Source organism: Myodes glareolus, chromosome 27 (genome assembly GCF_982192425.1).
Source record: "Myodes glareolus chromosome 27, mMyoGla1.1, whole genome shotgun sequence".
Lineage (NCBI taxonomy): Eukaryota > Metazoa > Chordata > Mammalia > Rodentia > Cricetidae > Myodes > Myodes glareolus.
In genome coordinates, this window is record NC_142052.1 from 35,855,496 (window position 1) to 35,877,719 (window position 22,224).

The 22,224-nt window shown below is 46.2% G+C and overlaps 1 protein-coding gene across 4 annotated transcripts; it reads left to right on the forward strand.

Annotated features, from left to right (window-relative positions):
- The first annotated feature begins 339 nt into the window (after positions 1-339).
- On the forward strand, positions 340-7,549 carry Nabp1 (nucleic acid binding protein 1). 4 transcript variants are annotated; one of them, XM_087902272.1, is made up of 7 exons: positions 340-585; positions 1,122-1,260; positions 1,718-1,854; positions 3,445-3,516; positions 4,250-4,325; positions 4,885-4,927; positions 5,778-7,549. In XM_087902272.1, the coding sequence occupies exons 4-7, from the start codon at positions 3,455-3,457 to the stop codon at positions 5,945-5,947; spliced, it is 351 nt and encodes a 116-aa protein (XP_087758398.1). In that variant the 5' UTR covers positions 340-585; positions 1,122-1,260; positions 1,718-1,854; positions 3,445-3,454; the 3' UTR covers positions 5,948-7,549. The 4 variants fall into 4 exon arrangements, with proteins under 4 accessions (XP_087758398.1, XP_087758397.1, XP_087758396.1 ...); XM_087902271.1 differs by lacking the exon at positions 1,718-1,854 and having other exon boundaries at positions 342-585; XM_087902270.1 differs by lacking the exons at positions 340-585; positions 1,718-1,854 and adding an exon at positions 608-885.
- The last annotated feature ends 14,675 nt before the right edge of the window (positions 7,550-22,224 follow it).

Genomic DNA, 22,224 nt, shown 5'->3' on the forward strand with positions numbered 1-22,224 from the left:
TCCACGGGATCACGGTGCGAAAGGGCCAGGCTGGAGGACTGAAGTCCCCCGAGGACAGGGACAAGAAGCCCAAGCTCTCAGCGAGAGGCCAAACCACCAGCTCGATCGAGACCCGGAAGACCGTGGAGAGCCGGCCGGGGAGAGGAGGGTGTGGCGGAGCGCAGGTCGCCGCGCCGGGGGCGGGGCTTGTGCGTCTGGGGCGGGGCTAGGGCGGCCGCGCCGGGCCGGGGCGCTCCGAGCTTCCCAGATAGGCGGGCTGGTGGGCGTGGCGACGTCGCGTGACGCCATAAAATGGGCGGGGCGAGGGAGTAATAAAGCCGGCCGGAGGGCGCGCTCGGCAGTCGCTGACTGTGCGTTTGAGCGGCTGCTTTGCCGGTAGTTTGCTGTCGCGGTCTCTTCCCGGAGCCTGAGCCCGAAGGGACACGCGCGTGCGTGCGTGTGTTGTGTGTGAGGGACGGCGAGACTCGGGCAGGGCGGTCCCCGGCTGCCTCTTCCCTTTGCCCAGGCGGCTGCAGTCCGCACCCTTGTTTGCTCGCCGCCCGCTCGGTGTGCGGAGTGCGCGTCGTCTTTTTGATTTTGGAACTTGTGAGCGGTTTTTTTTTTCTTTTTTTTTTTCCTTCCTTTTGGCTCGGTGCCTCCAGGGCTGGTCTCCCCGGCCCCCTGCCTAACCGCTTCTGACCCCGGTCACCAGCCCCGCCCCAGGTTGCCCCCCTCCCCCGGCTCTGCCCCTTGGCCCCGGAGGGTGGGAAGCTTTGCCCAGCGGGTGTCCGCAGCGTAGCCGCACCTGCCTCAGTATGCTCGGGGTCAACGACCCTCCGCTTTTTATAAAAGACATTAAGGCCGGACTGAAAAACTTAAATGTCGTCTTTATTGTCCTGGAGATAGGTAAGTGGGGTCCGCAGCCCACCCCACGCCCTCGAGCGTTCGGACTTCTTTTCCACCCCCCCACCCCCGCCCGCGCCCCCACGTGCTCCCAGCCGCCCTAGGCCGGACTCGGCTCCTAACCCGGGACAGAAGCCAGTCCTGTACCGTGTCCTAGGACGGTGAGGCAGCTGCCCTGAACGGCCTCGTTATCTAACACACCTCCCCCCCCTCTTTTGGATTTTTATAAATCTTCACAGGACGCGTGACCAAAACCAAAGACGGCCATGAAGTGAGATCCTGCAAAGTAGCTGATAGAACGGGCAGCATCACAATTTCTGTGTGGGATGAGATCGGAGGGCTCATACAGACCGGGGATATTATTCGGTTGACCAGAGGGTAGGTGTGCATAAATTGGGGAAGGTGCAGGGTTGGCCGGGTTATGGGAGCCTGCCAAGTTCTCAGAGTTCTTAAGTTGCCTGGCTCTTCCATGTGGCACTTCAAGACACTTGTGAGCTGTTTTGGGGGGGCAGAATTGGCCTCAGCTCACCTTTTGCGGCTAAGCGTATTTCAGGTACAGAACTAACTCCTCACCTCCAATTCGAAAGGTTCGTTGTATTTTTTTTTTTTTAATACTGTATGGGAGTTAGTGAGCCCTTTTAGTAGGCGATTAAGACCTGCACTACTTTTATAATCGGCCCATATATTTGATACAGTGTCTTCCAAATCCTTCCCTTTTTAGTGCCTTGAAATCCTGTCAGCAGTTTTTGTTTACGTGGTATGGGCATAAACTCAGTAGCTGGGAATTTTGCTCTTTTATCTTCCCTTTTTGGAAACAGTGTCTCCTGTATTCCAGGTTGTTTTTGAACTTTAAGATGTCCAGGAGAAAGAGCTTGAACCTCTGACCTTCCTGCCTCCACTGCCCAGGCGGTGGGATTACAGGCATGGACCCAAAATGTCCTGGGGATGAGCCAGAGGCCTCCTGCATGCCAGGCAAGCAAGCATTCTGCCATCTGAGTCCTAGCTTGAACTTAACATGTTCTGTGGTCCTATTTGTACTCAGAAAAGATGAAGACCGTGTCTCAAATGGTTGTGGAAATGATTTCTTCTGTAAGATCAGTGTTCTTACCACACCCCACCCCTCCAAAAAAACCCAAAATACACAAAAAGTGGCAGAGGGTGTCTGATACCTTCAGAACGTTTACTTGGCAGACTGTTGGCTACAGAGGCGGAGCACTGTTTTCATCAGCTTTTACACTTTTTCCCAAATGTTACACTTAGGAAAAGGCCAGAAAAGAATCTTAGAAATCTGAAAGCCTACATGATGAGAATTGTACGGATTTTATTGGTCACTACCAGGACCAAACAGTTGGTAGTTGATGTTGGCTAAGAGAATCTCCCGGGGCAGGAACTCTTTGCCACTGTGGTGCAGGCCTTACAGCATTTTCAGGAAGTGAGGTTGAGTGTCATCAAAGCAGGAAGTGAGAGTCAGGACTCAGACATCTTATTCTCAAACACTGAGTCATTGTGACATGACATTACATCTTTGTCACTTCAGCCAAGAAGAAGTCCTTCTTTGGAGGCTATGGTGAGGCCCATAACAACACTAATAACGATAGCAGTGAATATATATTATAGGCCATATTTAAGCCATGAGGTAACCTTGGTGGTTGAACAAAGAAACATTGAAAAACCAGACTTTGGTCTGTCCGATTCTGGAGGGGAGAGAAGGGGTAATGTTATCAGTAGTTAGCACAGGCGGAGTTGCTTTGCTGTCAGTGAAGAATTGCTTCCATTGGTCCAAGTTCTCCACATTGTCTTTTAGAAGAAAATGTTACACTTTCTCGACGGACTGTTGGACTGCGGTTAAAATTATTTTAAAACACGGGCACCTAATTTCAGCAGAAGGGACGCCTGTAAGATCTTCTGCGTTGCACGGTTAGAGGCAAACACGCATTTTCTACGCTCTGTAGACTTCGCGTGGAGCTCAGTTAGGGGGAAGAGGAAGGGAGACGAAAGCAAGGCGACCGAGGAGTTAAAGTGGGTTCTGAGGAGGAGCTGCTAGCAGCAGAAATTGAGTTCTTCCTGCTTCAGCTTCCCGGTCAGGGTCAGGTCAGCTTGCCCAGTCAAGCTTTCCTTTAGCTAGCGCAGGGGCCCATGCCTGGCTTTCCAGTTCCTCCCGAGGCTGAGACAGGAAGTGGCAAGGGTTCCGGGGCGACAGAACAAGGTCAAGACCAGCCTGCACAGCTTAGGGAGCTGTCTGAATATAAGGCTTTTATTAAAAACAAGATCTGGGAGCCTAGCTTAGTGACTGAGTGCTTGCTGAGTATATGTAAGGGAGGCCCAGGTTCAGTCTCCGGCAGTGCTCAACAATTTTTTTCTAGGGTTATAATTTAGATGATTATGTCGTAATGTGGCAGTCGAATTTTCTTCGTATCATTTCTCAGAAGAGTTACATGGGCTATATTTGACTTGACACGGTGGGTAGAAGGGTTGATTTGCACTTGTATCTAACACAGAAATACACTGGAAAGGAAACAGAGCTCTACATTCTTCTGAAAACCTGATCTGTTTCCCCGCTAGGTATGCATCAATGTGGAAAGGATGCCTGACACTTTATACTGGAAGAGGCGGTGAACTTCAAAAAATTGGAGAGTGAGTATTGAAGTCCATTTTGTGTGACGAAGTTTCAAATAATGTCTTCAGAATACTTGGTGCCAACTCTACACTGCCTACTTAGCCTTGGACACTTGATTCATGTTGTTGGGAGGTAACTGGCTTAAACCCTGTCAGTACTCAGGTGTGTTGAGAGCAGCCCCAATGGGGCCGGCCCTTTAGTGTCCTGTGTTAGGAAGTCTTTGGGTCAGGATTACAGGATCTGGCTAGATGTGACGCACACAGAGATGTTACAGTCATGGAGATCGACTCAGGGAAGAACCACAGGAAGTCACTCACTCGTGGCTCGTCTTTGTCGGGGTCAATTTCAGACATTTCCCAACTGGATCTAGTTTCTTTTTAGAGTTGAAGAGCTAAGAAAACCCTGTGTGAACAGGGTGCCAAGTTGTATTGTCAGTTAGAAGAAGCCCTGGGCTGACGTGGTGGCTTGCTAGCCAATTCTCTATCGTAGTCATGAAGAAGTTGTTCTTCGCCTTTAATTATCTTTGCAGATTCACAGTGAACAAGAGGGATTCGATGAGAGAATCAAGTAGTCAGGTGTTAATACGGGACATAGTTATTTAGGGGATTTTTTTAAATCACAAATTAATTGAATTAGCTCGCTAATGTTAAGGTAATTCTTTGACACCGAAGGTTTTCATTCTTGAGAGTTAAGGAGGTTATACAAAAAAACGTTGGGAAACCAGTCTACTTATCCTTTGGTTTGTTCCAGATTTTGTATGGTGTATTCAGAAGTGCCGAATTTCAGTGAGCCAAACCCAGATTACAGAGGGCAGCAGAACAAACCGGTAATTAATCCAAGTACATGGTATATTTTTATGATTGAGTTAATTCTGTCAGTAGGCTAAACCTCTGATGTCCAAACTGTAATGAAAAGAATTGTGAAATAAGATTGAAGGGGTTTGGCTTAAGAGATAGACTGCTTGCCAAGCATGCATGAAGGCCTGGGCTCTGCCCCCCAGTACTGGTGTGGTGGTGCAGGCCTGTAGTCCTGTTTCTCGGGAGGTTGGAGAGAGGAGGAAAGGTCATGAGACCCTGGCTCGACAAAGGAAATCTCCAAAGTAGCTTTTATCACATAGATTCTGTGAGTCCGTATGCTTTGTAACAATATATAGATGTGCTGTTTAGCATTTTGCAGAGTAAAGGTAATAATCAGGAAATACTGGGTGTAATAAAAGCTATTAAGAAGCTTGGGTAAGATTTCTGAAAGCCTTAACATTGCATGGACTTAGACAGATCATTAAATATCGTGGAAAATCACTTTTGAAGCCTTAAAAGTAAAAAAAAAAAATATTTTCTACATGTGTTACTTCTGTCTTCATTTGCCGAACTTCAAACTTCTTTCAGGTGCAGAATGATAAAGCGAGCGTCAGTGCGTTTGGACCACTGGGTAAGACTTTGTCCATGTTTGTGATGACATGTGAACATTCTGGGAACTATGAAAAACGTAAAGGGAAAATTCTCTTTCGGTCTAATTTTTTGTCTTTAATGGGAACTCTGGCAAGCAAGGACACTCAAATAAGTGATTCTGTAGAAGTTAGAGCATGCTTGTCCAGGCCAAGTGTTGAGCACCCCCTGTATTTAAACCCCGGCCCCTTGATTAGTAAGAAGACTCTTTTTGGTACCCCTCAGACAGATCTTTTGTTTTTCTGTTTTTACAAATGCATATGATGTAGTGGCTGTTGATAATCTGTGCAGAATTACTAGGTCTTCTGGCACACTGGGACCTGCCCAGGAAAATGGTGCTGTTTGTAGAGTAGCGGCCGTGAGGCGTTAACAAAGAACAGCCTTTCTTCCGCAGCCCTCACCGGTGATTGCCGGAGCCTGTGTCTTTTAGATGCATCCTTCTGTGAATGGAGTTCGTTAGGGCAGCTGAAGGCTTTTGTAACCAGCTCACTTCGTGGAAAATCTGCCAATAGTTTGATCACATTGGAACATTAAACAGTTCTCTGCCCCTCCTTTGATTTACAGGACAGGCAGTTAATGATCTTTTACGGTCTATTCCTAATTTTATTGCTCATTAGGTTTTCTCCTTTCTATTCATTCAGTACCGAGGTCATGTATTTGGTAATACAGAGGCCCGGAACCCACTTTTTCCCTTATAGAATAAAGGTACTTGTTTCCTGTGATATTTATAAGCTCTTACCATGTGCGTAAGAGCTTTAAATGATTGTGTTTCTGTAGCACGATAGAGACCACTTCTGAAAAATGATGCTAATGTTTTTGTATTCTTATCGCAGGAAATGGTGTTCAGACTGGCCCCGAATCAAGAGGATATCATCTTCCATATACTGGTAGAAGCAATGGCCGGGACCCCACCAATCCCCAGCTACCAGGAGCTCGGAGTAGTCAGACAGTCATGACCACAATCAGTAATGCCAGGGATCCAAGGAGAACCTTTAAAAGATGACCTAAGCCAAAGAGACACGTGTAGTTTTTAAACTACCTGCCCGACTTGAACACTTAGTGCACTTTTTTTCATTGTTAACTGTGAAAAGTTTGTCTCTTACGGGTTTCCTTGTATAGTTTTGGTTTGTTCAGAATGGTTGGTTTTTCCTCCAAGCCTTGAGCCGCTCGGTTACATCCTATTGAAGAATAGGAACTCTGAAAGCAGGAACATTTATTTTTAGAGCAAGAACTTACTGGGTATCACTTGAAAACCCGTCCCTGTTTCAAGGGTGAGTTCCTTAAGACACCAGCTTTCTATAGCCTTGGTGAGTCTTCTGCGTACATTTTGTAATGTTTGCCGTAACATTTCATGGAAAATGTTCTTTTGTCTTAAACTGGGCTATGTCCAGCTGAAGTGATCTCCACCCCAGCCAGAAGCCTGACCAGTGCTGGCAGCGGTTTGAGTGTTGTGGCCCCGTGGTGACTGCCTGCCTGGAGTGACTGGCCTGCCGTTGAGATTTGTCCAAGGACGGAATCATCCTGCATTCTTGTGTAATTACCAGAAACCCAGATTCTTTATCAGAATTATGGAATAAAGCGTGTAATAATAGAACAAGTTATCTTTAGAGGGAAACTGTTTAAGATAATGTACTTACCATTGGTTACAAACATTTGAAGAAAAATTTACAGCGGAGTCCCTGAATGTTTGCTTCTTGAAACGACCCTGTGGAGTGTCGGTGGAACCGGACGGAGTCTTCACGCTGCTGCAGGGGGCGGTGCTCTCATTAGTAGCTGTCGTCCTTCGGAGACAGGGTCTTCTACAGCCCTGGCTGGGTGGGAACTTGTAGTCCAGGCAGGCCTCTGAACTCCAGAGCTTCCTGTCCCCCTCTCCCAGGTGCTGTGGTGAAGCTGTGCACCAGCACCCCTGGCTGGTCTTATTAAAAACAAAACACTGGTGGTAGATAAATTCCAGCCACGTGACCACCCATTACAGGTCATCAGGTAGAAGGAAACACGCTGGGGTAGGCACGGCCTCTCTTCTAGAGGAGTGCGCGCGCTTTAGTTTCCGAACCCAAATCACACAGCCTTATTAGCAAAGATAAACGGCTTAAGAAGTATATACCTCGATTGCAGATGGTAGGGTGGGGGCTGTGTGTCCTAATGTCTTGTTCTGTGAGGACACAGCCCAGTTCCCTGAAGCTGTGGCAGCTTCGGTCTGGCTGCTCCCCAGCTCTGTGCCTGCTCTCTCCCCCCACCTCACACACGGTACAATAAGTAAGTTTCTTCTATTCAGGTTCTGTAGCATTTCGGTACAATCTGTGCCAGATTCTGTTCTCATTCGTTGAACAGATTTTCAGTTTGCAATATATTAGGCTCCTCGTGGAGATTATAACATTTGAGAAACTGCAGGGAATTTACGTATGGTTTATAGGTGCAGGGTCTTGATGTTATAGGTAATTGGTCATTTGTTCAGACATTAATAATTATAGCTAATTTTATTTTGTGATTTTTTTTATGATTTTTGTTTACACTGCTGAATGCTTCAAAAAAAGTTACCTAAGAGTAAAAGTAGCTTGTGTTTTGTAATGACAGATGTTTTAAATAAAAATAATTTACACCTTAATGTTTATAAGAGGTAGGGGCAGCAGTGCTTTTCTGTGTGGGAAGATGTGGTGTTAAAGGTAATTCTAAGGAAAGGATTTGAACTTTGACAGATCGAAGGATGGTAAGATGTGGATCGCTGGACCCTCAATCCTAACTGCATTGTCTTCCTGACTGTGGTGCCCAGGCAAGTCGTGATTGGGAAAAACAGCCGTGGTACTCCTTTGAGGAGTTAGGATTTGGATGTAGGGAATGACAGTAACTTCCGGCAAATGATCAGTCACATCTCGTATGGTCAGAATGTTAACAGAGGGGATGCCAGGCTCCGTGTGGAAGTGTCAGTGTGCTTTGAGGTACTGAGCTTAAGTAGAACACGGTCTAAGATTTTACTTATGACTGACGCGTCTCTCAGTAATATGACATGTTCTGTGGTTTGATGTATTAACAAGTTTCTTTTTTCTTAAGGAACACTTCCAAAACCAAAGCCAAGTGACATCCACACAGTAATGACTAATTGCCTTCCCAGTCTGCTTGGCTGCCACTCATCAGGAGGTGATGGAAGACAGTGTCCGCCTTCCTCCTGACGCCGTCAGCTACCAGCGTTGACACACCTTTCAACGAGACCCAGTGAAACAAAAACCATGTAGTGTAGAAACGTACTTCTAGGATTGGGTCCCCCTTGTTTCCAGGAACGGTTCTGGAGAGGAGCAACAATGATCAGGGCAGCTTGTCCCTTTTGTCTGGACATGTGTCCAGAGTTGCCACAAAGTGGTCCAAAACACTGAAAAGGTCCAAAAATGTCCAGATGGCCAAACACTGAAGTTTGCCTTCATAGAAGCACTTAAACAGCCCGGCTTTCCTATACCATACCTACTCCCTGTTGGACTCTTTCTCCAGTCTTAGTAGCTTGGTGTTCAAACTTGAAGGGTGATTGTTTTTAGAGCATGGTTTGCAGGTTAACTAGCCATCTAGATATTTAGAGCATGGTTTGCAGGTTAACTAGCCATCTAGATATTTAGAGCATGGTTTGCAGGTTAACTAGCCATCTAGATATTTAGAGCATGGTTTGCAGGTTAACTAGCCATCTATATATATTTTAAGCTGTGCAGTCCAGTAGTACAAACGAGCACCACAGTTTCCATTTACAGAGACTGTGACATGTGTTGCCGAAATGCTTTCCTTCTTGGGTGTCATTAGCATGCTGGCTGTTTGCTTGAAGCCATTTTAGGCTGTGTGACTCTTGAGGTTCTGGCGATGACCAGGAAGCCCCGGAAGCGACAGAACACGTTCCCAAACAAGCCTATGCCAAGCACTAAGCTCACTGAGCCCTCACCTGTGACCGCCTGGAGGCTGATCCTTGTTAGTAGACAAGGATCAGGTGGTTGCAGTCTTTCTGTTACAGGGACGGCAGGAGGAGGTTGAGGGCAGAGAGAGCTGGCTAGTGAGGTCCTCACATGCCTAGCGCCTAGATGAGGGTTGTAACTGGGAGTGGTTAAACAGCCCCACAGTTCACAAGGCAGCTCTAATGATAACGCTTCAGGCATGTTTCTGCTGACGTCATATTGTGGCCTTTGAAAACAGCCCATCACCCAGGGAAGAAGCTGGAAAATGGTTTTCTAGGCATGTTTAAGTTCTCTAGATGCCTCAAAGTTTGGTTTATTGAGAATATGCTACAATTTGGATTCAAAGGCTGTAGTCAGATTATTCCAGATTTCTGAATGAACAAAGACTTGATAATTCTGAAACCACAGACTCAAAATCAAGACCATTAAGTTACTAACAGCATTTGTGCACCATAATAGACCTGAAGAATTTTTTTTAAACCTTTATGAGGTGTTCAGTGTAATAACATTTAACATTTCGGCCAATCGGTGTTGGAGTCCTTTGAAGAGTCATGAACACAATCCAAAACGTTAGGGTGTGCCCTAAGCATCTAGGGCAAGGAGACAGTTCACTGCTGACCTGTAGTATCTTAGATCTGCAGACGTATTGACACACATTGAGGAGCTATTAGCATGCTTTAAAAAAAAAAAAAGTGCCTACCATTTCCAGATAAAGTTAAAGATCATTGGTATTTAAAATTCATTCCCATCTGGATTCAAGCTGGGCTAGCTTTCTTATTCACAGACTGACTATGGAGTAACCTTGAATACATGTCAAGTATAACTCAGATAACACACATGTAGTCTTTCACCACTATGAACTGCCTTCTGACCTAGAAGGAAGCTTGGGTCAGGAAGACCTGCATCAAACACTTGGAGATCCTTGTCTCCTGTCCTTGCTGTCTCCCTTTCACAGTGAGATAGCATGACGTTAGGATTGTTTTCTCATTTCCTTCTGTGTAAATCTAGACTATAGAAATTGTATTGAACAGGGAAAGATGTAGTTAGAAGGATGTTTCTCAAAAGCCCAGACTGACGACGACCTGAAGCAAGTGTTTCTGAATAGAGATCATTAGGCCCTCTACATAGGAATGCTGGAAAATTTTAATTAGGTTCAAACAGAATCCCTCAAATTACACCAAAGCTGAGCTCAGATCTTCTTGAGAGGAGTTTTTACTGTGGCTCAGGCTGTCCTAGAGGTGCCTAACTTAAGAATAGATCTCTACAGAGGAGTATCATGGGCTCACTGACCTATATCTAGTTAAAACTGACTTTTCCTTCCTGAAAAGGAGGTTAAAACTTAAAGCACATTTTTTTTTAAAGCTTTGCTCAGGAAGTGAATGTGGCATCTCAAACTCCTGTCACTCAACTCTATATAAAAAAATGAGTATAAAAACAGTCTCAGAGGCATTGACGTTACTGGGGATGCAGAGAACACACCATCTCCACCTTCAGGTCTCAGGCCCATCTTAAGCACAATTCCCACCTGAGTTTGAAGTATTTAACCCCAAGACTAAGAACTCAGTTGGGCTACTTCAACAAAAATTGTCAGCGTTAGAGCCATCTACTGGAGTTATTCAGTAGTTTCTGTGAACAAATCTGGCTTAGCAAAGGTGAGAAGAGGGTCCACTATCCCATAGGGTAACAATTTTAATCTGCTTGATTCAGAAAATTCATGACATTAAGAGGTAATCATAGTAACTAGGCAATAGAAAATCCCTTAAGCAGATCAAATATTGAATTGCCCCAAAGATACAGACAAAAGCAAGATTGCTGCTGGGCGGTGGTGGTGAACGCCTTTAAGCCTTTAATCCCAGGAAGAGGCAGGTGGATCTCTGTGAGTTCAAGGCCAGCCTGGTCTACAAGAGCTAGTTCCAGGACAGGCTCCAAAACTACAGGGAAACCCTGTTCAGAAAACAAAACAAAAGCAAAACCGCCAAGACTATTTTTCAAATTGTGTTTTACCCTGATGTTTAGCTTTGCCTTCATATGTGTGGCTGGTGCCTGCGGTGGATAGAAGGGCACCAGATACCCTAGAACTGCAGTTAGAGATGGTTGTTGGCTGCCATTTGGTGCTGAGAACCGAACTCAGGTTCTCTGCAAGAGCAGCAAGTGCTCTTAACCACCTGAGCCCTTTCTCCAGCCTTTACTGGCAAGTCCTAGGATTAGTGAAAACCGTCGCTAAAGATGCGTTTTGGTGAGAACAAAGCAGAGCGTGAAGTTGCTCTTAGGAGCTAACCTCTGTGAAGTTGCTCTTCGGAGCTAACCTGTTACTCAGCGGTGTTTTATGACAAATGGCTGGTTCATGCCATTGTATGAACTTTGCATATCAAAACTCCCATGTCAGAATGTAAAGTGGTAGCGTGGATTTGAGCGGAAGAGCTTTTGATTTGAGTCCTGCGTCTGCTATTTACCCATGCCATGACGGGAACCTAACTTAGGACAGTGGGGCAGTCAAGCCCTATGTGAGGAATCCGAGTCAATGTGTACCAAGCATCTCCATATCCAAGACTCAACAAATAAAGCCCCTCATGGCTACAGGAAGACGAATGTTACCATCCCTCCATGCCATTTGGAAAGAATTCAGAAAATATTCAACTGAATATTAGGAAATTTCCGTGAATTTAAAAAGAGATATTTGGGTGGGGGGTATTCAGCCCAGACGGGCATTGAACTCTTGATCTTCCTCCCCCCTCCTAAGGCATGAACCACTGGGCCCAGCTCCCGGGAACAAGCTTTAAGTTTCTGCACCTTTCCCTGGCATAGAACAGCACGTGCGTCGCTGATCTACTGTGACAGCACATAGGGTTGGACTTTCATTACAAAGATCTGATCGCCTGGTCAAATGGACCAGGCTTCATTCTCCTTTGCCCAAGAGGGTCCTGGACCTGCTCAGGAGTGTGTAGTTAGACAGGGCTTCCTGTGGGCAACTGTTGGGGCGGGGGGACCAGGTCAGTGGCTTGGGACAAATGGCATGCACAGTAGGAGGTATTCCCACTTACATGACGTGACTGCTGTGCACTTGCACATAAAGCAATTTAGGGCAAAACATAGAATACATCTTCAGCATTTTATAAGATGCTGAATTTTATAGATACCTGTTCTCACTACCTGCATTTTGTCTTAGCATCTCACTCACTGTCTGTGTATCCCAGTGAATCCATCGGAATCCGTTTCGGACAGTATTATTTTTCTTGATATTCCAACACGGCTATTCATTGGGATTCTCAAGGTTTCGTGTAAAATTTATATACAGTGAAATGCACCGATTTTAGGTGAGCTTCGTGGCTTTTTAAAAAAGTGCCTCATGCTCCAGAAACCCTCTAGAAATTCTCTGTTAAGCTTCTCAACACCCACGAAACCAATGTTCCCTGCTAGCCATCAATGTTAAAAAATTTTTTTCAGTTTAAAGGGATTTATAGCTTGAGATTCCTACCTGGAGGCCCAAGCCCTCGGGACAGACAGTGCTGAGCTGTGACAGAGGGACGGGGGACGGGCACACCATTCTGACTGCTGGAGGGTTCAGCTAGGACCCTGTGGTAGGACAGGGCACCAAGTCTGGGATGGAAAGTTGAGAGCAGAGCATTGCCTAGAAATTTCCGAGTTTTCAGTACAGGTGCTCAGCTCAATTCCCACACGTGTGTGTGCGTGTGTGTGTATGGGCATGCATAACCAACATCCCATGCTGTTCTGTTTTCACAGCATTCGCTGATAAGGGGGTATTCAGTTGGCATACCTAGAATACCCACATCGCTTACTTAGCAAAGTTTACCCACTCTGTGTGTGTTTGCTCACAACACTGAGCAGTTTCACGGCCAGTAGAATCATTTCCGCGTCAATCTCATCCCATTTGCATACGTTCTTATCACCTGGGGATTAAGGAGTCTTCCCTGTCATAGACTAATTTATTGAGCACTGACGATACACCATTTCTATGCCGGCAAATTCCCTATGTTTTGGTACTTTATAAAATGACCCTGTGACGGAGGCGGTATCTTCATCAGAAAGATAGAGTATATTTGCCTGAGATCATACGCGGAGGAAATGACAAAATCCCACACACAAATCCCTGTAATTTAACTGCTGAGTGATCTTGATGCATTGAGGCTCCTGCTGACACACTGGATAGGGCTTAGGCAGAGACAGGATTGGGGTTAGTTACTAAATTCTCTAGGGAGAGGGGCAGACGGAGGAGAGAAGCCCAGACTTCAGCATTTCACCCGGGATCAGTATGCTAACTGAGCACAGACCTAATTAATCTGGTCTACAGTCAAGTGGCACGTTACACCAGCAAGGGAAATGTGGACTTTAAGCGTTAGTATAGTGCCATTGCAACAAATTCTTACACAAATTTTAAAATAAAGCCTTGAACTCCCCCAGTGCTTGAGAATAGAGGAGAAAATGGCTCCAAATATATAAGCGTTAAAGGAAAGACTGAGAAATTTGACTGCAATTATAGAATACAATGAAAACCAAATGATGAACCAGGAAGCATGTTTTATTCATATGAAGAAAATGTTCCTAACATATAGGAAGTTACAGAAGCAGACAGATAGGAGCCTTTCCAGTCCTGCTTAAAAGCATAAGTTTCTGTCTTAGGGTTTCTATTACTGTGGAGAGACACCATGACCACACCGACTCTTAGGAAGGAAGACATTTGATTGGGGCTGGCTTACAGTTCAGAGGTTTAGTCCGTTATCACAGTAGGAAGCGTGGCAGTGTGGTGCTGGAGAGGTGGCTGAGAGTTCTCCGTTTGGATCTGCAGGAGTAAAAGTGACATTGGCCAGGCTGAGCTTCTAGACCTCAAAGCCCACCCCCTAGCGACACACCTTCAACAAGGCCACACTCCAACAAGGCCACACGTAATAGTGCTATGCCCTCTGCGCCTATGGGGGTCGCTTTTATTCAAACCACCATAGTTCCCAACTTCGTTCACGCAAGAATTGTTTTAAAATAACGCCGAAGTACTCCATGTTTAGACAGAGAAAGCTATGGAAGTTTGGCGGCACGCTTTCTTGGTGACTGAAGAAGCAATCTCTTTTATTCATAATTCACTCTTGAATTGGCCCTATGTCACCGTACTGTCGCTGGGCAAGGCTCTCGGTAGCACATCGCGACCAATAGCTTCCAGTAGCTGATAGCTGATCTCCCTCTCGGCATGTCTTCATCTCTACTGGCTTCTGCTTCAGGAGACGACCATAGTGATGAACAATGCCCACCAAAGACTAGCCAGTACTTGTACATGGTACTTGCTTCATATTCTTGGAGTCCTGAGGTTTCAAATATGAATGAGTACTAGGTTTGCCAGGGATAAGAAGCCATTTGAGGAACCTCCAGGACAGCCTGCCATCTAGCAGACATAAGGAATCTACAGTTTATCCGGCTCCAGCTGAGGGGGCAGCCACCTTGCATCCCGTAATGCGAAGAACAGGACAGGCTGATCCAGCAGAACAGCTGATCAGGAGAATGCTAAGTGCACACCACTGGCTGTGCCTTTTTGAAGTGGTGTGCTATCCATGGCCAAAGCTAACAGAAAATAAGACACAATGGCAGAAGCCTAACAAGACATATTCACCCATATTAGCTTAATATTGCTCATGCTGTTTGTGATTCTATACTTAATATCTGTTTTAATTGTATATAGTTTTGTATTGGGCTTGGATCGCTCTTGTTTAGACAAAAGTAAAAAAGTGCACACCTCTGTGCACACACTCTGCGTCCCCCCCCCCCCCACCGAACATTACTGTGCTTGGATTTCTCGTTTCCTGCTTCGTGAGGTTTTTCTCCTTATAATAAATAAAATATAATTGTTTTATCTTTAGCTAGCCTGGTTATTTTCTGCAGGACTCTTCTCTGCAGAAGAGGCTGCCCTCTACAAAGCTTTGGAGCTGGGACTATGCCAAGGTTTTGTCGCCACACATCCTAAAATGAAGACAAAAAAGTAGCTATAGAATCCTAGCAAAGGCAAAATGAATGAAGCCAGCTATATTAGCCCCTTAAAATAGACATTATTTCAAGTGTTATAAAAATAAGTATTTGTCTGTGCATTCTTACTGGGGACGCCTCAAGGTAAAAAATAAAGAAGCAACATTCATATTGGTAATAGGATTCAGAAGCTATTATATATATTTCTGGTAAGGTAAAATACAGTTTTTGTTAATATCAGCAATCAAGAAAAAAAATCTTGTCAAAAAAAGATGCTAAGTAGTCTATAAGTTGTAATCAGCTAGACAATTTTCTTGGGAAGTATCATTATGAAATACTGATGGCTTCTCTTTGAAATAGCCCATTTTATAGTCCTTGTGTGTGAAGAGTGGTGAGAAGGAGTCCCCAGAACCAAGGCTGTAGCTTCTAAACGCTGTTTCCTATTAAGGAATAAGGACTCCTTAGAGACTTGCAAGAAATGTAGTGAGTAGCTGGAAGCATCTCATTGGACCCGAAAGAAAGGAATCTTTTAAAGAATTGTGGCTCATCTCAAAAAGACCAGAGGGCCAATTCAGAGGGCTGTTTTCTTACACAAGATGGAAAATGCACACCAAGATAATGCCAATAAACCGAAAATAATGTTAAAAATCTGTGAATTCTAAAAATCACCTATGTATTTTGTAGGGCGAGAAGGCACTAATTGTTCTGAGAAGAGCCAAAGGGTGTTTCTTTTCTTTTCTTTTTAAAGATTTATTTATTTATCATGTATACAACATTCCTTCCATGTCTGCCTGCATGCCAGAAGAGGGGACCAGATCTCATTATAGATGGCTGTGACCCACCATGTGGTTGTTGGGAATTGAACTCATGACCTCTGGAGGAACAGTCAGTGCTCTTAACCTCTGAGCCATCGCTCCAGCCCCCCAAAGGGAGTTTCTATGCCCTCTGTGAGCACAGAGCTTGAGAGAAACAGCAGATCCAGAAGGTTTCTTCTCTACCAGGGACTCCACCCAGCAAGGACCGAGAAGATCAAAACTTCGCTAGTCTGTGATCTCTAAGGAACTAATAATCTAAGAAATGATCACCAGTGTCTTCGAAAGCCCCTTCAGAAGAGCTGATGAGGACCTACCTAAGTGGACCAAATGGTAGTTCAGGACGCAGTAGGGCTGGCCTTCCGTAGGTACAGCGTTCCTGTCTGTGGTGTTTGCCACAGTGAATCCAACCAAACTGTGTTGGAACCAACTTTTGTGCCAACTTTTTCTTGGTATTATTTCCTCGACGCTGGAGTCTAATAACTCGTTACATGGGGTGCAGGAGTTGCCGCTGCATCCTGACAGCGACCACAAACTGGGTAGAGTAAGAATAATTCCTCCTAGGACAGCAGGAGGAGGAACAGTGAGGTAGGCGAGAAAGGCAGCGTCCCTGAAGTCTGAGTGGGAGGCTAAGGGCAGTTCTTCCTAGGACAGAGGGAGCAGTGAGGTCGGAGGGAATGGCGGCGTCCCCGAAGCCGGAGTGGGAGGCAAATAACAAGAGAATCATCCAGGAGTGGAAACCCAGGAACAGACAACTCCGCGGGAACTGGGGAAAACTGCTCAGTGATGAGTGGAAAGATGGAGGTTGAGACTAAAACAATCTGAGATCAAAAACAAGGGAGCCCAAACAAAGGCAGTCACCCAGGCCTTTTAACATGGTGTGCTTTCAGAAGACATAATATGATCAGTGTCCGACAACTCAAGAACAGGAAATACCTAGCCAGGCTAGTCTGGCTATCCTGTACCACCTTCATGGGGGCAGGAGAACTGAGGAACACGTGTGACAAAGAAACAGAGAGTCTCTGTGTCTGGAGAGACAGAGACCCAGTAACAAGGCTTAAGACACTTCTCCCAAACTTTGCAATACTATTACTATATACATTATTACTGTATTACTAGGAAGCTATTCATAGCAGCTCCTTTGTTTCATGCGTTGGGCCTGGCTATGAATACACCAAGGGTATGTTAAAAGGTTAAGCAGATATGTTGACTTTATCAGACCCATCATTTAAAACAACCATGATAGATCGACTAAGGACTCGAGTGAGAGAACTTGGCACCCTACAAGGCTATGGACATGTAAGAGAAGAAACAAGTATGTTTTAAAAGTCAGAAATAAAAAGCAAGAATGAGCCGGCCTCTTTTATTAATTCTTTGAGAATTTCTCGCAATGTGTTTTGATCATGTATAGCCCCACCCCTTGAATAGATTTAGTAGGGATTTCTGAGGAGAGGGTCAGTCAGTGCCTGAGGACATCTTAGTAGAAACATGGAGAACTGAAAAGCTTACGGGGAAAGGTGGGGAGGACAAAACACCCCAACAACAGTCTCCGTTCAAGGAGCGTAACTACCCACGCACAGTGGGAACGTAAAAGAAAGAGGGAAGAAGCAGAAGGGTCCAGGATGCTTTGGCGTTGGAGCTGGTTGAAGCGTATATTCAAAACACTGCAGCAGCCCCCAGGGTGGGTGTGTGGGACCCCTGAGATTCTCTGATGTGCTAAGAAAGTTGAGAAAGTAGGAGATTCCTCAGTCCTCCCGTCTGTACTAGGGCGCTAGCCTGGACTCACGGGGACCGCACTGTTTGGAGCGTGGAAAGATTCAAAACCAAGCTTTCCTAATTAGCATCAGGGCATCAATGAACAATGGGCAAACAGAGACAAGCAGAATGGGGGTGCAAGGGATGGGGGTTCTCTAAGACGGAAGCAGAAGAGCTGAGGAAGGAGCTAGTCCAGGAAGACTTCTTCTTTCTTAAGAATCCTTCTTTCTTTCCATGCATTAATTTTTATTTTTTTTTTAAATGCCGTGTGTCAGACCCCTGGAGCTGGAATCACAGTTTGAGGGGTCAGATGTGGGTGCTGGGAACAGAGTTTGTGTCCTCTGGAAGAGCACCAAGTATCCCTAGCCTCTGAGACACATCCCCCGTGTAGAGAAGCTCTTTCTTGGCCCTGGGGCTGAGTCCAGGGGGTGTGTCTTGTGGTCTGTTGATTGACAGAGAAGTTCATTCAGGTGACGCAGGTTGGGGGACGCAGCAAGTGGGTGCTGGCAGCCTGGAAGACACCAACTGGGTATGTGGAAGACACACTGGGAAGCTGGCTGAGCTAGCCTTGAGGCGACTCCCCTCTGGAGTGCCAACGACACTCCCAGGGAGGTGAGCATTCCCTAGAGTCTCCCAAGCTGGAGCGCGTTCCAACCCAGGAAGCCCAGCACTGGCGTCCTTCCCGCCAACACAGTCTCTCTGCTGCCCTCCACTGGCGAAGCTTTATATTAATGCCTAACAATCTAGGACTGCTTAGAATGTCCTCGGAACCAGGGGTCAACCTCAGGCAGCGAGGATCGGATCCCCTGCTGGGAAGGTGGGGCTAGCACTCTGCCTAATTGTGGGACTGAAAGAGATACCTTTCTTGAAAATGCCTCTGCTGGCATCAGGAGGCCCGCAAGCTTGATTCTTCCATTGAGAGAGACTGATGACGTAGTAGCCTCAGGTAAGCTGAGGTATACCTAAGTGCTAAGTACTTAGAAAATTCTAAGTGCTAAGTAAGTGTTTGTAGTTGCCTTCCCAATGAGTATATGCTCTGCTGAAGGAGTCATGGTTCCCAGCCGAGGAGCTCAGGAACCAGGAGGCGCTGATAACCAGCCCATTACAACAGAATGACTTCCAACGGACCCCTTTGTGCTCTGGGTGCCCTCGAGTCCCTGAGCTTAGAAATGGGCGATTAATACAGGGTCCATCACTGCCACTGCCGCCACCACTGCTGCCGTTGTCCCTCGCTGGTAGCAGACTCCAGCTTCTTCGGGTTCCAACAAGTGTCCAGGATTCTCCTGCAGCACCGGATTGGGATTGCTAAGGAGTCCAGATTCGCTGGCGGAAGAGCTGGCTGGTTTTCATCCTCTCTGGTTCGAAGGTGGCCATTTGTGAACTACCCAGGCTGTATCCTGTGAGTCAACGTACTGAAACCTGCTTCGTGTGTGTGTGTGTGTGTGTGAGAGAGAGAGAGAGAGGGGGGGGGGGAGAGAGAGAGAGAGAGAGAGAGAGAGAGAGAGAGAGAGAGAGAGAATGGTTATTCTCCTTTAGAGAATTCTGCCCAACACACGCATTGAATGGAAGAAGAGAATAGCTCACTGGAATACAGCAGATTCGTATTGCATTTCAAAACTAAAGCAGTTCCTTAAGATCAGCCGGGGAGCGCTCTGTGAAAGATACTGATGCTACTAACTGCAGCAATTGGGAAAGCAGGGGTCAAAGGGCGCAGCAGGAAGAGCACTGGGCGATATCTCAAAAGGCATGAATGGCAGAGAGGGACTCACAAGGACGCGGATTCAGCAGAGTCAATTGTGAAGTGTTCAGTGTTGCTGTGATAAAATCCTATGACGAATCAGCTCTGGGAAGGAAGCTTATTTTACCCCATGATTCTAAAGGAGAGTCCATAATGGTGATAGCAAGGATGGGAGACTTGGGTCTGGAGATGGGGGTCCACAGCGCAGGGAGACCTAAGGGCCGGAAACTACGGGATCACATTCCTGTTCGCCTCCAGGAGGGCAAACTGGAAGCGGCATGAAGTTCTAAACTCTCAAAGCCCAGAATTTCTCCGTGCCATTTCACGTTGTTGGAACCCGGAGAAAGGGGCCGGCTACAGAACCGAACTGTGTGCCAGCAACTCTGCTTACCCGCCAAGGAGTCAGACCCGGCTGAGCCGAGGCTGAGGGAGGTGACTCTGCTCCTGCTGCATTTCTAGACCGGGCTGGGCATCTGGGCATTGCCACTGGGATGCCCATTGCTGGCCCTGTGCTGGCAGCAGGGCCACTGCTGAGTTGGAGGTGCGGGCAGTTATTGAGGAGCGGGACCATCCACGCAGAGGTGCATCCGGGACATCCGAATTAGATGGTGCTTCCAGAACTTGGGTGGGAAAAATGCTTCGCAAGGATCCGACATGCCCACATCAGCCCTCCCATCCAGGATATAGTACCTTTTGAGGTTCCCCACGCCCAGAGCTCCAAATGCTTGCCTTCCACACAGCATGTGATTAAACAATTTTATTTTATTTTTTTTAAAAAGGTAGTTTCAATGTACGAATGCGCTGCGCCCCAAAACTCAAATGTGGTTTCTCCGTGGGCGACTTAAGCTTGTGTGCCGAGCCTCGCATTTCTTACCTCTCCTTTTGTGTTTTCTTTATAGACTGCAGGATGTTAGGAATGCAAGTGATATTTTTAAATAAGAAAATACATCGAGAGAGTCCCCAACCCATTTCGAGAGCAGTTTGGGAAGAAAATTAGTTTTCTGTCTGTTTTATGTGATTTCCACACAAACCTCCTAAAGCAAAATCAATATGCAATAAAACCCTGGTGTTGGAGTGGTGGCTCTCAGCTCCTCCCTGCGAGTGTCTCCTGGCCAGCCTGCCTTACCAGGGTGTTTAGCCTCTTTGGTGTCCAGGTTCTCTCTGTCCTGTGGTCTCGCTTCCAGTCTAGATCCACTTTGCTTTCCACACTTCCTTTTTCTCTGCTTGCAGCTTAAATTTTGCAAAGGTATTTGTGCCTGCATGCGTGTGCATGCCTGCACACACACACAGGCACGCATGCACACACACCCACACACTTTTCAGAAAGGAAGGATAGAGTCACTTCACAGGAAGGACTGACTGTTTTTGCTGATTGTGGATGAGTAAACATTTCTCTTTAAAAAAATCCATTGTTTGCTTCTAATCTCTAGTCCTTGATTTAGAGGTTGGGGCCAAGAACTAATCTCAACTTCAAACAAGACCAGCCTGACTCCCTGGGTTGCTTAGAGGGCGGCTCCCTCAGCCCAAGGGACCTAGGCTCCCCTCTAATGCACTTACCAACCATGGGACCATTGCTGGTTGTTGATTGACAGCTTGTGTCTGACTTCTTTTCTTCTCTCTTCCACAGCCTTGCTCACAGGCTTGCTTCATGCTTGCAGGAATTAATAAAGGAAAAGACAAACAGACTACCAAAATTCTAATTAACTGTGATATGGATTTGTGTGTAAAGTTGGATGAGTCACTGATTTTTAATAAATGGGACCGGAAATCTTAAAGATTAATGTAATAGCTGAGAACACAGGAGCCAGAACTTTGATGCTTGCTTAATTCTTTCTCCCAACCCATGCCATTTGGAGGGAGAAAAAAAAAATATCAAAGACCGTTATGAAGCGCAGAAGGAAGAGGGATTATGCAAATTAAGGTGCACGTTTCTAATCATTACCCCTGTGCAAATGGGCGGCTCCCCCAGCTTCTCAGCGTCTTAGGGCTGTGTTTGCTGAGGATTCATACCCGAAGATAATGAAGAGTGGGGGGTATGAGGGGAAAGGGCAAGCTCAGGAACTAATTGAGGTACAAGAGGTTAGAGAAAGGAAAAGGGGTGGCGGTGGCGGCTGGGGGAGGGGGCCGCCAGGAAAATCTGAGACCAGGGAAGGGCTTGACCTTATTTGCGATTACCCGCATCAGGCAAACACAGGGAAGAGTGTTTGGAGTCTCATTTGGAGTCCCGTTTGGAGTCTCGACCTCGGCTCATTTCCGGCATTGTGTCGGAAGGCCTAGTTCATGGGGGGCAACGTTTCTAGCACCAATTTCCTGTGCTTCCCTCTTTTCCTACTTTTGCCCTGAGCCAAGCCAGGGACTCGGCTTCCTGTCAGCAGCTGCCCGGTGCTAAGTGCATCGACTGAAGGGCTCCAGCTCTCTTGGCCCAGGTTAGCGACACTTTCCCGTCTAATGGAGTGGACCAGTGATAACCATCACCGAGGTTAAGGGATTTAGCTTAGAGCTCCCGTCAGCCTGACCGTAGACAGCTAACACATATAAGGATTCATTTTGAGTGGTTGTAAAGATTAAGTATTCAATTTTTCCTGAATGATGAACTGACATCCTGATAGATTTGAAGCAGTGTACACAGCCTTCCTGTGTCTGATTAACCTTGACTGTGCAAGACTTTGTCACACAGGAAGCCGCTTTTGCATAAACTGACGACTTCACAGCTTTTCAAAGAAGCCATTAATCTTTTATCATTTTCTAAACTAGGAACTTAGCGTGTGTATTTACCGCAGATGAAGAGACATAGGCAGGTTGACACAATTTATTGATACTTTATTTCATACTTGAGTCCGGTGGACAAATGCTCCTAAGTAGCGTTCCGGACTGTCTATCTTTTCTCACCTGTAAGAATTTCTCCTAGACAGAATCCGGGAGAATATAGTGTCATGGAGGCATCAGAGAGAGGCAAGAGACGTCACTTGACAGTCCCTCTGGAGGCCGAGCTCTGTCTTGTATTAGCTGCGTGTGCAACCTTATAAAATTATATGTCAGTCTAAGCACGCTGTCTTTTGATTTCCTCCCCTCTTCCTTTTGTTAA